This window comes from Rhineura floridana, chromosome 2 (genome assembly GCF_030035675.1).
Source record: "Rhineura floridana isolate rRhiFlo1 chromosome 2, rRhiFlo1.hap2, whole genome shotgun sequence".
NCBI lineage: Eukaryota > Metazoa > Chordata > Lepidosauria > Squamata > Rhineuridae > Rhineura > Rhineura floridana.
The window spans coordinates 54,063,824-54,083,463 of NC_084481.1; the positions used below are offsets into that span (position 1 = coordinate 54,063,824).

Genomic DNA, 19,640 nt, shown 5'->3' on the forward strand with positions numbered 1-19,640 from the left:
CCCTGCATGTCCCACACTTTGGAAGTTTGCTCCTGGGGGTTAGGGACCCTTCAGAACGGGATGCCATGTGTCACAGGCAGCTACAGCAGAACAAAACACTCCCCCTCACACATACACATTGGCACCCTCTAGTGTTAAAGGAGCTGTGCAACTATGTGATGCTCAGCAGATACATTTTTCCTACTTTACAAATGAAGCAAAAATACTAATTTGAGCACAAGTATTTTCCTTCTCGACCACTGCTTAATTAATCAATTTTAAAAGTGGGGGTACTAAGCCTCAAGCCTGCCTTGTCTTCATGCTGCTAACTGGAAAATTTGCTCCTTAATCCAAAGGATTTAGGAACAGGCTCATCTTCTTCACTAGAGAGGAAAAGACGCTCTTAAGGATTCATGAGGCTCTTGGCTTATATTATTGCTGTACATACTGCTGGGTACATTCGTGACATTGAAAACATATTCTAGAGCAGACCATTACTAAGCTGTAGCACAAATTAAGCACTGGATAACTTGTCTACATACTATCTCCTTAAAGTCCTGTGAGGAAAATGAATGTCTCTTTCTAACATTGGCATTTGTTTGAAAAAGCAGTGTTGCAGATCTTCTCTCCCTCAGTATTGCTGTTCTATGTTTTAAAAATTAGGGTGTGTCTTTTCTCCCTTGCCTTTTTATAAAATCCAAATGGTTTAATGGTGGAGATTATTAAGATTATATAACTGCTGCTTTTCAAATGCTTAAATTGTTCCTTTGTAAGTAGAATGTGCAGGTTTAATTTTCTATCCTTTCTGTGCTATTTAAGGAAAAGGAGCGGTTGAAACAAGAAAAACGTGATGAAAAGAGATTAAATAAAGAGCGTAAACTGGAACAGCGAAGACTGGAATTAGAAATGGCTAAGGAGCTAAAGAAGCCTAATGAAGATATGTGCTTAGCAGACCAGAAGGTAATCAGAATAATGTAAATTTACTTTTTCATTTCCTTGCCTCTTTTTACACTGCTCTTCTTTTCCTTGATCTGCCATTGTTACAATAATTAATTTTTCTCACTGTGGCTGCCATTCCAACCATTCCTGTTTTACTTCAGATTACCTGATAATATTATTTCAAGTACAGTCTACGTTCAACTTGTAATTCTAAAGTCAATATAGGGACAATGGGTTTCTTCATAGTTTTTAAAAATTAATTACTAGTGGACATTTTAAATGTTTGGACCTCAGATGGCCTATTTGCTAGACTCTCATCAAGCCAGCTCTTTAGAGTTCCCTAGTAGCATTATATTGCAGCTATTGCCCAGAGCTTGGAAAAGTTGTAGTTCAAAAAAAGTAACTTTTCCAAGCTCTGCTATTGCCCCATTCCAGCTTGTTTGCTTCCCATAGGCATCGGGTTAGCCAATGTGGAAAACAATACTCTGGACCAGATAGGCCTTTAGTCTAATCCAACAAGGATCTATCTATGTTCTTAGCTTCTCTTAGGTCGTTTTTGGACAACCAGTAATGCAACTGATGCAGAGCTTTGTCTGCTTATTTTCCATGGTATCTCAGGGAAACAATTCTCTTTAGGGAAGGTCACATTTCTCTAGAACATAAACCAAAATATATTTGTAATTGCATTTTTATCCTTTATACTGTAGGTTAATAATGTTTTTGTATAACGCCCAGAGCTTTGATTATGGGGCAACTTAGAGATACTGTAAATAAATAAGTATAGTTGCTGGGAAAATGTAAGTCTTTTCCCAACTAGCTGAACCATTGTTATTTGGAACGTCATCTATACCATGGTTGCACAAGTGCCATTAGGCACTTACTGAGGTTTATTTTCTTGTTTTCGGATTTTTACCTGGCACTAGAGCCTAGGTTGAAAAAGCAACCTACAACTGAAAATCAAAGAATACAATAAAATACTTGCAGTGTACAATGAAACATTAATAGAACAGTTACAATAGTGCACACACACATTCTAAATTATGGCTGTAACACCAGTGGTTAGCATGCAGAGAGGAGGCCTTGCATAAGAACTATACCTGTCTCAAAGCAAAGTATGGTAAAGTCCCTTGTTGGTTGCACCTCTATCCCCGTCAAATTTACCCACTGGTTGTGGGGACTTTAGATGGACTTGTGATTGAGGTGCAACTGACAAGCGTTCCAATATTATACCTTAAGAATGGTCAGGGTTCTACTCCTGAGTAAGTCCATTCTTTGCAGATGAGTGTTTCCACTGTCCTGCCCTGGAATACACATCACCCAGTCTTTATTTATTTATTTAAAGAAATGTTGGGGAACAGCAGCATGTGTGATCCACCAGTGGTTAAGTTGTTTTCCTCATTCATGTGTAATGCCTCTGTCTCTTTAGGGAGGCATGTGGGACTATTATTTTAGCTCAATATCTTATTTCAGTTGCGAGAGAAGTGACCCCTACTGCTGATCTGTCTTGCTGTTGATGGAGAAATTCTCCTATAAGTATGAATGAGGAGAAGGTGTTTGAAAGAGAAGAGTTCAAAATGTGCCGCAGTGTGTTGGGTCCAGCCCCTTTGAGCTGTTGGCATCCATACCCTGCCTCCATTGCTGCCATGTCCTCCCTGACAATCCACCCTTCCAAATCCCGAGGAAAGGTCAGACCTTGTGGAGAGAGTCCTATGGTAGTGGGAAATTATTGCAAAACAGATAGCTATATATGTTGTAAGTAATTTTATTACTTTTTATTAAGCAACTGGGGAGAATGCGGCCTACCCATGGTCCTTATATCTCCCACAAGTAAAGGTCTGGAGACTTACTTTTGAAAATGAAGGCTGACCATTCTGGGAGGGGACTGTAATATTCCTAATGAGGTGAGCCCCCTTGGGCCTCCCTTAAGAGAGAGCAGTAGAGGGCTTCCACTGATTCAGGAGAGTCCTCATGGGCTTGACTACAAGCCCCATGATCCCAAGAGGATCATTTGTAGCCTAGAAAAGGCTCTGAGGGGCCTCTCCTTAGTTGAGGGGAGTCTTTTGCTACCTGTTTCCCCTTTTTTCTTTCACAAGGTAAAGCTGCTTTGGCTTGAGGAAGGAGAGGACTAGCAGGGAAGGGGACACAGCCACCAAATTCAACTCTTGGGGTATTTATATAGATTGGAACCCTCCACTGAAATATTTGAAAAGCTCAATGTATTTGGAGGGACAAGCTGGAATAGGGCTCACACATCCCTAAATGTAAGAGCCTTTGGTTTGCTTGGTTTCTGATAGTTAACTTTGTAGCTCACTGCAAGTTCTGTGCTGTAGATTGCAAACATTTCCTGTTCTTTGTTTGCGGCCTATTGCCGAAATAAAACACAAACACCATTCATTGGGTTAAATCATGGGCCACTTTATTAAACGGAATCAATTGGAATAATGAACCTGCAGAGGGGAAATCAAGTGCGGGAGCATTCTGATGATCCAGGCAAAGCCTGCTTGCAGCCATAGGGCGATCAAACCTTGCCTGAGCCCGGGGCTGCCCTGTGCCAGACCCCCAGCTCAGGCCACACCCAGAAGATGTGTAGGGGGTCCAACCCGCATCACCGCCCCCCGGAGCCGTGAAACTCCGAGCGGATGAGGCACGTTGGCCCCAAAGGCGGCCCGTGTTCTGCCCCCCGGGCCGTATAGCCCTGAGCTGCAGGCCCCCGGACCGCCAATCGCCCCCAAAGGTGCCTAAAGGTGTCACCTAGCTGCCCTTTCCCTTTAAACCTTTTCCCGCACTTCTTTGCCACAAGTGACCGTTGACATATTGAAGCTAAAAACACACCAATCAGCCTATTAACCCCAAAGGCACCCGTGCTAACCCTTGACCCGTCCCCCCAACCACAGTGTGGAGTAGGCAAAAGAAACCTGCCAGCAAAGCGAGGCAGGCAGGCCAAAAATTCCTAGTCGGCCCCGTAGCGACCAAATGAATCACACTGCAGTAGAGGGAGGGTCGGGCGGGCGCCGCCAAAATTCAAAGGAGGGCGGGAGGCTGGTGGAGTGGCCTTAAATGGCCTTCAGCTGCCCCGCCTCCTTACTGTGCGTCACGACGGCGCGCTGGCGCGCCACGTGCGCACGGACACACCCTTGATGGCGGCCTGGCTTCGGCAGCAGCCGCAAACACGCCCCTTTGCCCGGCAGGTACCGGGCACGGAACGGGATTGCGGCCTATTGCCGAAATAAAACACAAACACCATTCATTGGGTTAAATCATGGGCCACTTTATTAAACGGAATCAATTGGAATAATGAACCTGCAGAGGGGAAATCAAGTGCGGGAGCATTCTGATGATCCAGGCAAAGCCTGCTTGCAGCCATAGGGCGATCAAACCTTGCCTGAGCCCGGGGCTGCCCTGTGCCAGACCCCCAGCTCAGGCCACACCCAGAAGATGTGTAGGGGGTCCAACCCGCATCACCGCCCCCCGGAGCCGTGAAACTCCGAGCGGATGAGGCACGTTGGCCCCAAAGGCGGCCCGTGTTCTGCCCCCCGGGCCGTATAGCCCTGAGCTGCAGGCCCCCGGACCGCCAATCGCCCCCAAAGGTGCCTAAAGGTGTCACCTAGCTGCCCTTTCCCTTTAAACCTTTTCCCGCACTTCTTTGCCACAAAAGGGGGACAAGCCTCTGCTTAGTCTCCCTTTACCCCACACCCGATAAGAATCTCATGCAGACCCCTCTGCAGGTCCCTCAGGAGGATGGCATCGTTGCCTCCCGAACTGCATGTCCAAGCATGTCTGCCACTGAGTGCCTTGCCCTCCATGTCCGACCACAGCAGACAACCCAAGGCTACCGAGGCCTCGACTGCATGTCCTCACATGCCTGCCACTGAGGGCCTTGCCCTCCATGTCTGACCACAGCAGACGACCCAAGGCTACCGTGGCCTCAACTGCATGTCCTCACATGCCTGCCACTGAGGGCCTTGCCCTCCATGTCTGACCACAGCAGACGACCCGAGGCTACCAAGGCCTCAGCTGCATGTCCTCACATGCCTGCCACTGAGGGCCTTGCCCTTCCTGTCTGACCATAGCAGACGACCAGAGGCTATTGTGGCCTCAACTGCATGTTCTCACATGTCTTGCCCTTCAGTAACCTTCTGCCCAGAACCTGCTGGAACGACATGGGTAGGAGACCATTCCAGCGCATACTCTGTCGACCCAGTCACCAAACCATGGCCCACCATCAGAGGCCCAGCTGTGAACCAATGTGCGTTTGCGGCCCCAAGGCCAGCCTATGAGCTCATGCCATGGCTGCAGAGTAGACTGCGCGTCTGCTCCATCCCCGTCCAGCAACCTGCCAAAAACAGAAACAATCGTGAACAGTTGGGTCCCAGACCTTCAGACTCGCCCCTGCGGTGAATGTATTCCATGCGCCCCCTACTTCCACCTCCTAACGGCCTGCACCTGCATATACAAAACCAAATAGACCGTCCCAGGTAGGCAATTCCACTGCCAGGTAGGCAACCCCAATTCCGGAGGGGCATGGCCCTCAAACCCCCATGGGTCCGCTCCCAGGCATCGCGACACTAGACCGAAACTTTATGAGGGAAGATCGCTCCCCCTGAATATCAGGCAACCAGGCCTATAGCTTCCGGCCAAAACACTATGTCGCCGTCATGGGGAAGTGTCCAGTCCAGGGGAGGGTAAAATAATGTGGAATGACTCTTGTACCCCTGGTCTGCCTGGAAACAAACCTTGGACCCCAGGATGGCTCGAAGGGAAGTCTGACCTGGCCCCAAACACCCCCACCCCCCATCCGGAAGGCTCCAAAATTAAGTGTGAGGGGTGCTACATGTAACCGCTGAGCTTTGAAGCATGATGGTCACAGGGCACCTCCCTGATCAACAATCCCTGGCGGGTCAGGTGAACATGGAGGGTGAGGATAAGGGGTATGGGGGTGTGCATGGGCCAGCTGGCCAGCACATGACATATCCCAAGACATGTGAATGGTCCTAAAGGCCCCCTGCAAGCCTACCTTGCGACACACTGGCAGACAAGCTTTACTCCTACCATCTGTGATGAATTCCAGGACGTGATTCCTAGGAATAGGCCACGCTTTGCATAGCCCCTGCCATCCCCCAACTCCCAGGAATCCCCTCCTGCCCTGACCATCTCTGACTCCCCTCCTCCATCTCCCAGTATGCGGTATGGGACTAGCAGAGTCGGTCCTTCCTCTAACTGAAACACCATTGACGCACTGCAGGAACGGAGGGGGCCACACCGCAGGTTGGCGCATAAGGCAGCCAAAACCCTGAACCTGTGGTAAGGCTGTGAAATCCCTGTTATGGCACTATAAACCCCACCGCAGAAGGCCCCCAATACCTGAAGGGCAGAAAGCAAACACTTTCCCAGCCCCTGAAAACTTCAGGATCTTGATCTGCAACAATTCAAGCTTTTCCCAGGCAGCCTACAGCCCTGGGTCCAAAAGTCGATTTTAATACCCTGGAAGGTGAACACTGGGGCAGGATCCTCCACTTCCCCAGCTGCCAAAAGAACTCCCCAGTTCATAGCTATGCTATAAACTGTGCCATCAAGCGCTAACATGCACCCAAAGTCTGCCCTACCCGAGAACTGGACATCATGAAAATAGTGCCCCACCGCTTCTGGGGCCTCTCGTCTCCTGGCTGTCCCTTCCAAGAAGGGGCTGAAGTGCTCCATGCAAGAATACAGCAGCCCATAGGTAATGCTCTGCTGCATAGTTGACCTAAAAAGCAAAACTCAGCAGCTCAAAATCCACCATGTGTAACAGCTGGCAACGCAGGCAGATTAGCTGCCACACTTGCCCATAAGGCATCTCTGCCACAGGTGCGCACTATATTGAATGAAGTGTAGTGCACTGTGCATAGACTATCTGGTATGAAGCCATCACTGACTGACCCCACTTGTATGACGGATGGTGAATCAGGTAGACTTTGCCCACTGCCACTTTGGGCACTATACGGGGGGGGGGCACTGAGAGAGCAGAGGTAGGGGATGATGGGAAGGGGCCAATAACCCTGCCCAACTGTATGTCTTCATCAATTGTCCCCTGGACCAGTGCGTCCATAGGATCCGGAAAACCGCATAATAAAGAAAAACCACATCATAAAATGAGTCTCCCCATAACTGGGCAGTCTGCAAGCAAGGTCCATAGCCCTCGAGCGTAGCTGGGAAGGGACACTTTTCTCAAGCAGCCTCTGCTGGGGGCTGCTTCCCACTCCTTTGGGGGGCCCTGGCCCCACATATCCTTCTGGCTTGTTGTTGTGCCTTTAATAGCAGGTTCGTATTCAGCAGTTATTAGATGGCATGGAGTTAAGCAATGCCATCTTCTAATGTCTGCAGATCAAATGACTCTTAAAAGCACAGGACTAGAGGCCTGTAAAAAAGGTGGGCACCTTATCTACAGACCAGTTTGTAAACTAGCTAAAGAGAAGATGCAAGCAAATGTGCAGCCTGCACGTGATTAATTCCATTATGTTTAAATAATTTACTCAGAGAAATATGAATTGGACCAATTCTATGCATACTTACTTATGAGAAAATCCCCGAGTGTATCGTTACTTCTTCCCCCGGAAGGGGGCATGTGATTGCACACATACAGCAGAATCCTATGTGTGTTTACTCAGAATACCACAGATTAAATGGGTCTTAGGACAGAGGTTTATGGGACTTAACTGATGGAAAGGTTCATATATTTTTACCTGGGTTTTGAAGAACGTATTTGGGGGGGGGAGAAGCTTGACAGTGAAAAAAAGGGGGGGATGAGTTCCCCTTGCATTTGGAGTTGAAGTAGTTTTGGAGGTGAGGTTGCAGCACTAACTGGGGGTCCCTACTGGCTCCTGCAGCCTCCTTTCTGTCTCCAGCTGCCCCCCACCCTCATCAAAAAGCCTCTGCTCTTTGTAATTACATTGCATTGCTCCAATCCAAATGGCCGCTACGTTATGACAGAGCATCTTTCTAGGTTATTCTGCAAAAGAAGTGGCGGCCACAGGCAGCAGGAGGGTGTGGGAGTGCAGGCAATTTTTGGGGGGGCCCTCTCATCTCAAGTTCTCCCTAATTGACTAACCCCTTCTCTGAACTTTCCTGGTTTGCAAAACAGTGAGGAAGTGGGATGGCCTTCTCAGTACATCCCTTAATAAAAGCATCCCCTCTCCAGCTGCCCCTGGAATGCCCCCAGTGTCAGATAGCCCACTACCTCTCTAGGTAATTGGTAACTGAAAAGTAACATTTAGTTTAAACTAAAAATACACTTCAGTATCAAGAAAAGGAGTCTATTCCTATTTTGCTTTCTGTAATGGGAAGGGGACCCCAATAGAAGTATCTCCTGGCCCTAACTGGAGGTTTGCCACCCATTACAGCATTGTGAGAGACATGTAGTGAGCAAGCGGCAATGTCAATTGCCACATAAAGTGTGGAACTGGACCTAAATACATAGAAGAGTAGAGAGACAGCTCTTCGTCTATGCATCATCCCTTTACCTGCTGCATTACTATGCTTAGAGAAACAGACAGGAGCTCTCCCTGAATACTTGCCTCTATGTTCTGCACAGAAGCCTGCCTGCATAAATATTTTGTTTAGTTTAAATAGAAAATCCTTAAAATAACCTTTTCCCCTACTGTTCTTTTCAAATTATATTTAATCCATAAAAATGCTGACTGTGATTCACCTTCAGCTAAAGTAAACATTTCTCTCTGCATACTTAAAACACAGACACACATGCCCTGGGTTGCAAGACATATTTGGCCTTTCAATCTCTCTTTTACTATCAGCATAGAATTAAATTTTAAACATTGTCTCTCCCCCTACTCCACATATTCCAGGTTTATGATAGAAAGTCTAGGGTACTATTTAACTAGAAGTAGGTTGTTGTGTTTCCCTTAATCCCAAACATTATTTCTATGATAAATGATGGAATCAGAAGGTGATAGTTTGAAGGAAAGAAACAGGAGAGAGCAGAAGAGCATCAAAGGTGGCCCCATAGCAGCGCAGTTTGTTTAGGCCTGACATGTTCTGAATTAAAGATTCTTCCTCAGGGGTAACTGAAACTGAAACTGTAACTGGAAAGCCACCCGTGCCCCGCTGCGGCTGAAAGTCCTCACGCGTCTCGTCGCAGCCGCAAGGCCGGCCCATCAGAGGCCTCACCGCGGCTGAAAGTCCTCCCGTGCCTCGCCGCCGCTGGAAGTCCCCATGTGCCTCGTCGCAGCCGCGAGGCCGGCCCATCAAAGGCCTCGCCGTGGCCGGAAGGCCTCCCGAGCCTCGCCGCGGCCCGAAGGCCCCTCGCGTCCCGCTGCCGCCGCTGCCCCCGCTAGGCCAGCGCACCAAAGGGCCCGCCGCGGCCGGAAGGCTCCCCGCGGCGCGCAGCAGCCGCCGCCACAAGGCCTCCGCCGCCAAAATTCAAAGGAGGGCGGGAGGCCAAAGGGCCCGCCGCGGCCGGAAGGCTCCCCGCGGCGCGCAGCAGCCGCCGCCACAAGGCCTCCGCCGCCAAAATTCAAAGGAGGGCGGGAGGCCAAAGGGCCCGCCGCGGCCGGAAGGCTCCCCGCGGCGCGCAGCAGCCGCCGCCACAAGGCCTCCGCCGCCAAAATTCAAAGGAGGGCGGGAGGCCAAAGGGCCCGCCGCGGCCGGAAGGCTCCCCGCGGCGCGCAGCAGCCGCCGCCACAAGGCCTCCGCCGCCAAAATTCAAAGGAGGGCGGGAGGCTGGTGGAGTGGCCTTAAATGGCCTTCAGCTGCCCCGCCTCCTTACTGTGCGTCACGACGGCGCGCTGGCGCGCCACGTGCGCACGGACACACCCTTGATGGCGGCCTGGCTTCGGCAGCAGCCGCAAACACGCCCCTTTGCCCGGCAGGTACCGGGCACGGAACGGGATTCTTTTAAATGGATGTAGTTTTATTTATTTTAACTGGAATATTTGCTTGTATTGTACCTTGTTCTGAGATCAGCTGGTGAAGGGTAGATTAGGAATATATTAAATAAACACATTAAACAAACAAAATAAATGTTGCATTACTTTTTGCAAGTGATTTTCCTTCACAGGTGACACTCGTTCCTCTGTTTTTCAGCCTTTGCCAGAGTTACCCCGCATTCCAGGCCTGGTTCTCTCTGGAAGTACGTTTTCAGACTGTCTCATGGTGGTGCAGTTTTTGCGCAACTTTGGTAAAGTTCTTGGCTTTGATGTGAACCTGGATGTCCCTAGTTTAAGTGTTCTTCAAGAGGGGCTGTTAAATATAGGAGACAGCATGGGAGAAGTACAAGACTTGCTTGTGAGACTACTCTCAGCTGCAATTTGTGATCCGGGACTAATAACAGGATACAAGGTAATGAGCCCCCTTTGCTAGTGGACAGAAAATGCTTACTTTTTTCCTAAAGATTTTTTAAATATATATTTCAAAACACGCTGGGTTTCCCCCAGGCCTGTAGATACCTTCCCCTTGTGCATGGATAGTGCTGTTTTGACTATGTAAGAACTGGCACTTGAAGAATTGAGATTGCTGTTAGTATGATAACTTTTTATGTCTTTGCAAACTTACTCTTCTTCCTTTCTCCATAGCCTATAATTTGCTAAATTGTGCCAGGTGAACATGTGCCATATTGTACACCCAGGTAGATAAATTAACATATATGTATTTAGAAAGCTGTGGCAGAGGGAGCAAGAAATTGGAGAAAGTTGAATTGGTATGCATGATTAAGTAACCTGAAGTATAGACACTTCTTCAGCAGTGGCATAATGGAGGAGTGAAGTGGCTGTGGCACCTTTCTGGTGGCAACGATGCTGCCACTTGCTGAAACAATGATGGAGTGGAGTGAGCACTTGTAGGATGTTGATGCTGTCAACCCGGAGCTTTCCCAACCTCATCACTGCCTCACCCTGTCCTGGCTGCAATCCTTTACCTGGGAATAATCTCCATAGAAATCATTGTTATTTTCTTCTATATAAGGCTTACACTGTAGCCTATCCCGGATGGGTGTTCCTATCTAGAAAGTGTAGTCTTAAGTGTGCTATAAGTGTCAGATAGAACCATAAGCCTGCTTATTTATTGTTCTGATTTTCTTCTGTGGTTCGCCTGCTGTCTTGAACACAATTATTGCAAAAAAAATCCAAGAAACAAGATAGATATATTCACTTTTTGAGACCAGCTCAGCAAGTTCTGACCAGATTAGATGTACTGGACACTGGATGCCCACTACAGACTGAGACATCACCACAAAAATTCTTCACCCAGCTCATAGTTAAACTATGAAATTGGCTCCCACAAGAGGTAGCGATGGCCACCAAATTGGATGGCTTTTAAAAAGGTTGAGGCAGATTCATGGAAGATAAGACCATCATTGGCTGGCCACAATCCCTATGCTGTCCCACCACTGTTGGAGGCAATATGCCTCTTCATACCTGTTGCTAGAAATGACAAGTGGGGAGAGCACTGTTGCACTCAAATCCTGCTTGTGAGCTTCCCATAGGCATCTACCTGCCCAGGATGCTGGAGTAGATGGATCTTTGGCTTGATTCAGCAGGGCTTTTCTCATGTTCTTAGATCTGTAGCACCTTCTTTCCCCTGCTCCTTAGCTAATACTCTACTGAGAATCCAGTTACAACTAAGGACAAGTGGTAATCTAGAGTCCCAAGACAAGTTTGCGGTAATTCATACAAGTTCTAGGCCTCATATGTAATCAAATAATAGATATATTGTTTTATTAGACAACCTTTATTAACCATTAAAGGCAATTTCTGCTTTCCTTTCTGGATTTCAACAGGGGTGAGTACAATCTAGCTTTTAAAGCCTTCCAAATACAGTTCACCAAATGTTACTTCAGATGTTACAAATGTGTCTCTTGTTGAATGTTTCATATTTACATTTTATGACTGTAATCAAGAGGCACCTAAGTGCATGCTTCAGAATTTTTCAGAGACTTCTGGGAGGTTTGTGAGGTTGAGGATGAGTTACATAGAATCCCTTTCTGGAAAAGCATATAGGTTTTAATATTAATAACTAACTATGTTTAAAAGCCAGCTTGTTGGTTTTGTGAGGACAAGTGTAGAGAGGAAATAAATTAGCTAAATACATAAATAAGAGGTTCAGGTGTGCCAATGGATGGTGGTGCCTCTGGCGCCTGGCTTAGCATTATTTTTCCTTGTTTTCAAATGACAAAAATACATGTTGTATTTATGCTGTTGATCTTATTGTATTTTGTGTACAATTATTTTATGAGCAAACCTTTTTCCCAGGCCAAAACATTCCTTGGGGACCATTTGCTGAATGTTGGCATCAACAGAGACAACGTGTCTGAAATTCTGCAGATTTTCATGGAAGGCCATTGTGGTCAAACAGAACTCACAGCAAGCTTGAAAACCAAAGCTTTTCAGGCACACACGCCAGCTCAAAAAGCATCTATACTTGCCTTCCTTGTTAATGAGTTAGCATGTAGCAAAAGTGTTACAAGGTAAGATTTCTGTAGCATTGTGCATGCTGTACATTTAATATTTTGATTCTGATAAGGCTGATAACAATAAAATAAATATTAATAGTTTAGTAATTATTTTCCTAAGGTGTACTTAAAAGTTTTATTATTATTTATTTATTCATTTATTTATTTATTTAATTTGTATCCCGCCCTTCCTCCCAGCAGGAGCCCAGGGCGGCAAACAAGGCACTAAAAGCACTTTAAAACATCATAAAAACAAATTTTAAAATACATGAAGACAAAACAACATTAAAAACATTTTAAAAACTTTTTAAAAAAGGGTTTAAAAGTTTGAACCTCAAATCCCAGGGGTGGAGAACCTGTGACCCTTCAGATGGTGTTGGATTCCCAACTCCCATCAACCCAAGCCAGCATGGCCAGTGATAAGGTATTATGAGTGTTATAGTCAAGCAACAACTGGAGGGCCATAGGTTTGTCACCCCTGTTCTAAAACCTCTGTAGCAGCCAGCTCAGTGTTATCTGTAAACAATAATACTTTAAGGGGTTTTGGCTAACAAAACCCTGTCAGGTCATCATGCTTGTCTGCCAGCATGATATTTTAATTAACCATATTATTTATTCATAACTTGTAATACATATAGTTTGTAGTAGGTATATGTGAATAGTGAGGTATCCTTTGAGACTTATATATATATATATGTATAAAACAAGTCATAGAATAATCTAAATAATTGGTTTTTTCTGTTTTGACAGTGAAATAGATAAGAACATAGATTATATGTCAAATTTAAGGAGAGATAAGTGGATGGTTGAAGGCAAACTTCGGAAGTAAGTGATATCTCTTTTAAATATTCCAATATTTTGCATTCATTTAAATTTATTATATAGCATGATTTCTGTTTTTGGAACTAGTCTATGTAAAAAGGTTTTAGTAACTCCCATTATTTAATTAAGATGTGAAATTAATTTTAAAATGCTCATGGCTTGTCTTTCACAATCCATTAAAGACATGAAGTTTAGTGGTTTAGGAGAACTCTAAATTGGAAGAAAATCATATTTTTTAAAGAAATAACATTTCTCATTTTAAAATTTGTGGAGCTGTCAAATTGTTATTAGCATTAGTAAAAGCTGATTAGGACCTTCCTTCTGAAAGATCTGCAGAGACCGATTTTTAATCTCTAATCACCTTTAAAAACTTGCAAATCATTCGGGTAACTAACTAAATAAATTACCCCAGATTCTGCTACATAAGCAGAGTATTTCCTGTGGTACACTTCGGAAATAATTCAGCTACTAGTTAATCTTTTATCTATTTGCTACAGCAGAAACTCTCAAGTTTTTAAGGATGATAATTTATGCCTTCTATTTTTCTCTATTATACAAAACAAAATTCCATACAGCAAGTATAATAGTTCCATCTACCATAGAATTTTAAGCTGAAATGACTGTGAATCATAGGAGGTATGCATAGCCATATGGGTATGCATAGCCAGGCTCCGTTTCCTTCTCCTCACTCATTTGTCTTTCTTCTCTAGCAAAGCATGGAGTCTTTACTGAGTCTTTGGCTTCTGCTGCTTGTGTTTCTAATCCTATTTTCCCCTCCTCCCTTAATGCATCTCAGAAGGAAGAAGGAAGAAGTAAAAGAGAACAGCAGGAAAGAAAGAGAAGAAATAAAAAAGACCCTTGAAAGAATTGCAGGAAGATACATATGCTAACTGTGAACTTTTGTTAATGCTAATAACTCCCAATTCATTCAGGGTTCATGGTTGTATCTGGGGGGGATGTCCAATCATTAACTCCCATATAGATCCATGTTATATAAATTCAATTTTCCTGTCCATGGACAAATGAAAATTTAATGCTGCCCAGCAGGCCCCTTTGGGCAGATGTCTCCTTACTGCCTCAGGGGCAACTCAGTCTTCTCTTTCCTGTAAGTAGTAGATTTTGTGGGGGTTCATGGTTCTCTTCTTTGGATCTCCATTCAAGAAGTTGGAAAACAATCTTACATGTATGTAACTCCTTTTCTTTTCTAAATCTTTTCTTCATAGTTACAACCATCCTTGGCTTTCTCCTTCCTTCCTTCCTTCCTTCCTTCCTTCCTTCCTTCCTTCCTTCCTTCCTTCCTTCCTTCCACATTCATTCATTCATAGCTGTCATGTGGATGAGCTGAGGACTCCTACATATTCAGCAGGAATTTCCTTTAGAGATCATTTATTCCCTCATGATCACAACCATTAAAATTTCTTGCTTTATATCTGTTGAAGCCTTGCAGAGCAGATGAGTGATGAAGTATTTTCAGTGGTCAACTTTAAAACAGCACTCTCCTTCTGAAACATATCTTCTGTGGGTCCTAGATGTTGTGGTGCTCCTTTGGACTTTATTATGTTCCTTTTCAGTCCTTAGCTTTAGCAGAAGAAAAAGCTGTTGTTTCATTGTTACATTCTGGCTCTCACTCAAGTGAGGAGATAATTAATACTTACTTTGCCATGAGGCAAAATCTGTGTACTCATAGTTCTTACAGCTCAAGCAAATACAGAGGTCAGCAATACCTAATTAGAAGATTAGAATTATTCATGTTGAGCTGTCTTTTACATCAGAGCTACCTAAGCCACTATGTCATGATCTCTTGAGGGTATGAAATATGTATTTATTTATTACATATTATCTTGTCCTTTCTCCAAGGCGCTTAAGACAATGTACATGTTTCTCCCCACATACCTTGATCTTCACAACAATCCTGTGAGGTCAGTTAGACTGAGAGACAGAGCCCAATCCATGGCCATCCATTGAACTTCACTGACTGAGCAGGAATTTTATCCCAGTTCTTCTGGCCAAACTCCCACACTGTATTCCCTACAGTACACTTTGGTGCACCTGTCTTGTTTGGGAGGTGGTCCTCAAGTAAAGTGATGTCTACTGTCTTTCAGTGGACTTATGAAATAACTCCAAACCTATCCTGTTCAAAGTGATAATGAGCTAGGATAAACATATTAAAAGGAGATGTTGTGTGTGTTTCTTTAAAAATGCTGTTATATTTTGATATGATAACAGCTGTAACTGTATCTTGCCAAAGATATAAGAATTTTTGAGTTCTGCTTTGTCCCGGAACATTGTAGCCAATGTGGTGCTTTCCAGGCATTGCTCAACTCCCAGTTCCTATCAGCCCCAGCCAATAGTTAGAAATGATGGGAGTTGTAGTCTAACAGTATCTGGACTGGAGGGCACCACAGTGGCCACCCCAATGCTGTTTGACTGTCTCTGATTGACGTGTCTGTTCATCTGGTATAAAATATCTTTCTCAGTAAATGACTTGGAGCTTGTTTGTATTAGATACCTCAGTTCTTCTGTGGTGGTGCAGGGTAAAATGTATTTAAAATAAAATGTATTTAAAATAATGCGTTCTACCAGAAATGTCTTTCTGATTACCTCTTCTAAATGAGTGCATGTGAGAGTAAAATGTAATAGCTATAGAGTTTATTTAGCTGTAGAAGTTGATGATCTCTGGAATTTGAAAAAATACATCAAAATACAATGGCACTTTGTGCCAAGCTCAGTGTGAATACCAATGGGAGTTTGTTTCTATGTCGTGTATTTTCTTTAAAATACCCCTTTTTTATTCCTGACTTTATGAACTCCATGCTGGTCTACTCACTCATCTATATTTTTCCATGGGTGGAAAAACAAATCACTCGAAGCACAGAGAATTTTCCAGATTAGAAATGAGATTCTTCAGCTTCCAAATAGTAGGTAGTTTTCTTCAAGCTCACGGTTCAGTCCAAAAACTTGTTACACCAGCCTTTACTATCCCAACAGCTGTGCCAGTGCAAAACCAAAAATTGCAACATTGACTGGTTCTGCAATTACTAATAACAGTGATGTAGATGTTTAGAGCTGAGGTGCCTACATCACTTTGCGCAGACCATGGTTTAAAGATTTTTAAACCTTAAGCAGCTTTATCCTAGTATGTCCTTGGTCCAACTATGGGCCCTTGACTGCCTGCAAATGCGAGTCTTTTTCTTTTTAGTTCATATTTTGTGCTGGAAGGACAGCAGTGCAGACAATTTATTAAGAATAGCTAAGAATACTAGGTTGTCCTTGTTTCCTTCTTTACACTTCAGTCTGATGAGCATCCTCAGATCAGGCTCCATTTTTAATCATAGGCTTTTCCCAGGCTGCCTTTTAAAAAGCCAGCCACACTGCATCGTACCCACTTGCTGTATGGAATAATGTTTTGTAGGATAGGAGAAGAAAGGAATAAGAGACTGCAGAATTGCATAGCAGCAGCATTGGTTTATTGTAATGTATCTACTTTTGCCATCCTGATTCGCACTCTTCATCCTTCCTTTTCTTTCTTGTAAAATCCTTGCCCTTTCCAAGCATACACATTTCCATACCTCTTCAAATTCTGTTATATGCTAGAATGTTAAAAAGGGGTATTCAGCCTGGCTATTAAAATACCTCCTAGGTTGTTTCAGTATATTTGCCTGCTAGATTCCTGGTAGCTAGAGCTATAACATCTGCTGTATGGGATCTTGTTTTGTAGGGTAAGAGATGAGGAAGGGCTACCACAACTGTACTTACTGGTATGTAAGTTTCTTTTGTTTCATAAAAATGAAACTAAGGCTTCTGCTGCCCAAAGCACTACAAGATTAGCCTCCTACATAATGCTTAATAAAATATTAAAGTAGAACACAGACACTTTGGGAAAGTTTTATGTTCAAATAATCTGTTCAAATGTAAAGTTTGTTGTCACCTGTGTGTTAACTGATTTTTCTAACTTTTCTAACATGAATGGACTTTTGAAATGAGATTACAGAGATTTATAAACTGATCAAAAGAAGAACAAAACTAAAGAGTTTAGCTGTTGAAATCTTCTCTTGTCCTAGAGTGTTTTACTCAGGATTTTGTATATGCAATAAAATTCAAAACACGGCTAGAATATTTAGTGAAGGACTAAACATGTTTTGAAGAGCCAGAAGCTTTCTCTATCCTGAACACTCTCAGCAAATAAAGCTAACTATTTTCAGTTTACACCAAACAAATATTCACCTCAAGTAGAAATCCATGTTGATGAACTACATTTCTCATATGCTGAGCCAGTGGTAACAAATATCAAGATAACTGAAAAATTCCTAAATAACAGGAACATAAACATATGACTTGCTCTTGGTGAAGTGTGGAGGAGCTCTGTATGTTATGGCAACATTTGGTAATACCATTTTTCTACTGTTGTGTTTAAAGGCTTAGAATCATTCATGCTAAGAAAACAGGCAAGAGAGATGTTACGGGAGGAGGTGATTTAGGAGAAGAACAGCATTCATTGGGTACTCCCACACCAGGCCGAAAAAGGAGACGAAAGGGAGGAGACAGTGATTATGATGATGATGATGACGATTACAGTGATGATCAAGCAGATGAAGATGATGAGGACGATGAGGACAAAGATGACAAGAAGGGAAAGAAAGCAGATATTTGCGAAGATGAGGTGATGAATTCTAATGTATACCCAATGGTTTAATCCATGTGTTTAGATCAGATGAATGGCTTCCAACCTTTATGAGTACGGGACCCCCTCTGTTACCTCAAAAAAATTTGTGACCTCCATATGCTAATTGTTGCTCTTCCTGTTGCTGCTACTCTGGCCAGCACCACGATTTGCAGGTAGGCAGAGAAACAGAGGCAGAAGAGAGGGAAAGAAATCCGCCTGGCAGGAAATTAAAGCCCAATAAATATGTAATCAATTTAAACAAGTGGTTCGTGCAAGCCTATAGCAAAATCAAAATCGGAGCAAACTTGGGCACTAGGGATGGGGTCAGGCGAGTGCGAATGGGCAGAGAGAGAGAAGAAGAGAGAGAGAAGCAATGTGAAGGAAGGGGGCAGAGTTAGAGGAAAGAAAGGTGTGTCAAGTTGTGGGTGGGGGAGAGGTTTAGTGAGTGAAAAGAAGGCCTCAGGTAAGAGGCAACGGCAGCTGGAAGAGTGGAGAGTGAAAGGGAGGGCACTCAGGACATGAGGACAGAGGCAGAAGAAGGAACGAACGAAAGAATGAAGGCTAGAGTAAAGTGGGCTGCATGTTCATTCTAGGTGTTTCCTTTTCTCTCCCCCTCACTGAAGTGACCTGAGGCCTCAAAACAAACACACATGGTCCCACCTTTCTTCTTTCCCTCACTCCCCCTTCCTGTCCCCTTACAGCAAAAGGAGGGTGTACTGCAGCAGGGAGAGAGAAGAGGGGAGTAGATGATGAGCATGAGGGTGGAATCCTCCCCAACAGCTACCTTCCTTTCTCTCATTCTGTGTCAAAGGGGTGAGGAGTGACCTTCCCTTCTTCTTTTCTCTCCCTTCCACCCCCCCCATCACAACCACCTTCACCTTAGCTTGGTAATGGCATGTGTGGGATTACAGGCTCACTCGCTGGATCGTCACCTTGTAGTGGTGAGTGGGCTTGAGTGTTCCAGTGAACCTTGTGAGCGATGCCGTTGGGAGTCATGTTCTCCCAGCAGGGTCACCGATGGCGGTACGGTCAAGGGAGAGGAACCAGACAAAGAATGATCCAAGAATGTCCTCAACAGCAGAACAGGCGGAGGATAACAATGTGTATGTTACAACGGCTTTGAAGGCAGATGAAGGCTGCAGCAGATAAAAGACTTCCAACTGTCGTGGTATCCATGCCATTGGATCAAAGCCTTTTTCTCTCAAGATTGTGTGTTGATCGTTGTGCGCCAATCTCCCCACGTAAAACAAATTCATGCACAGGCATCTTCCAAACCAAAACAAAAGTCCTGTGGTGAATGGTGACGGGAGCAGGACTCAAACCCGGAAGCCTCTAGTCATGGACCGGCACATGGGCAGTGGTTACAGATTCAGTCATCCTGGCTCAAGGACCGAGGCAGTTGATAAGTTCGGCAGCTGTATCCACGACTGAGCAGTCCTATTCAGGATCCACTCTGCTCACCCTGTATGGGGAGGGGGCTAGAAAAGGTGCCCTAAGCATAGTCTGCCTAATCTCTCCCTGACTGGGTTACCATGTCCAGTGGGGTCACCACTTAGCGGTTGCAAAAGACAATTGAATTTTGAAACAAGGAACATACAGACATTGCTGGACAATGCAGATAGCGAACATACTGAACGCAGGACTGCCATCATCGCGAGAGGGTTGAGACGTTTTAATATTGACATAGCAGCACTCCAAGAAACTCAAAGAGCAGGAAAAGGACAATTGAAGGAAGAAAAAGGAGGTTATACCTTCTTCTGGAAAGGACTGCCTGAACAAGAACGATGAATACATGGAGTA

General features: G+C 44.6%; 1 protein-coding gene across 19 annotated transcripts in view; it reads left to right on the plus strand.

Annotated features, from left to right (window-relative positions):
- Positions 1 to 19,640, plus strand: part of BAZ2B (bromodomain adjacent to zinc finger domain 2B) — a 309,197-nt gene that overhangs the window by 256,414 nt on the left and 33,143 nt on the right. For all 19 annotated transcript variants that reach the window (XM_061608686.1, XM_061608687.1, XM_061608682.1 and 16 more), the window contains 5 exons: positions 799 to 939; positions 9,994 to 10,248; positions 12,156 to 12,370; positions 13,106 to 13,180; positions 17,594 to 17,837. In XM_061608686.1, coding sequence (XP_061464670.1) covers positions 799 to 939; positions 9,994 to 10,248; positions 12,156 to 12,370; positions 13,106 to 13,180; positions 17,594 to 17,837 — 930 coding nt within the window. The remainder of the gene's footprint in view (positions 1 to 798; positions 940 to 9,993; positions 10,249 to 12,155; positions 12,371 to 13,105; positions 13,181 to 17,593; positions 17,838 to 19,640) is intronic.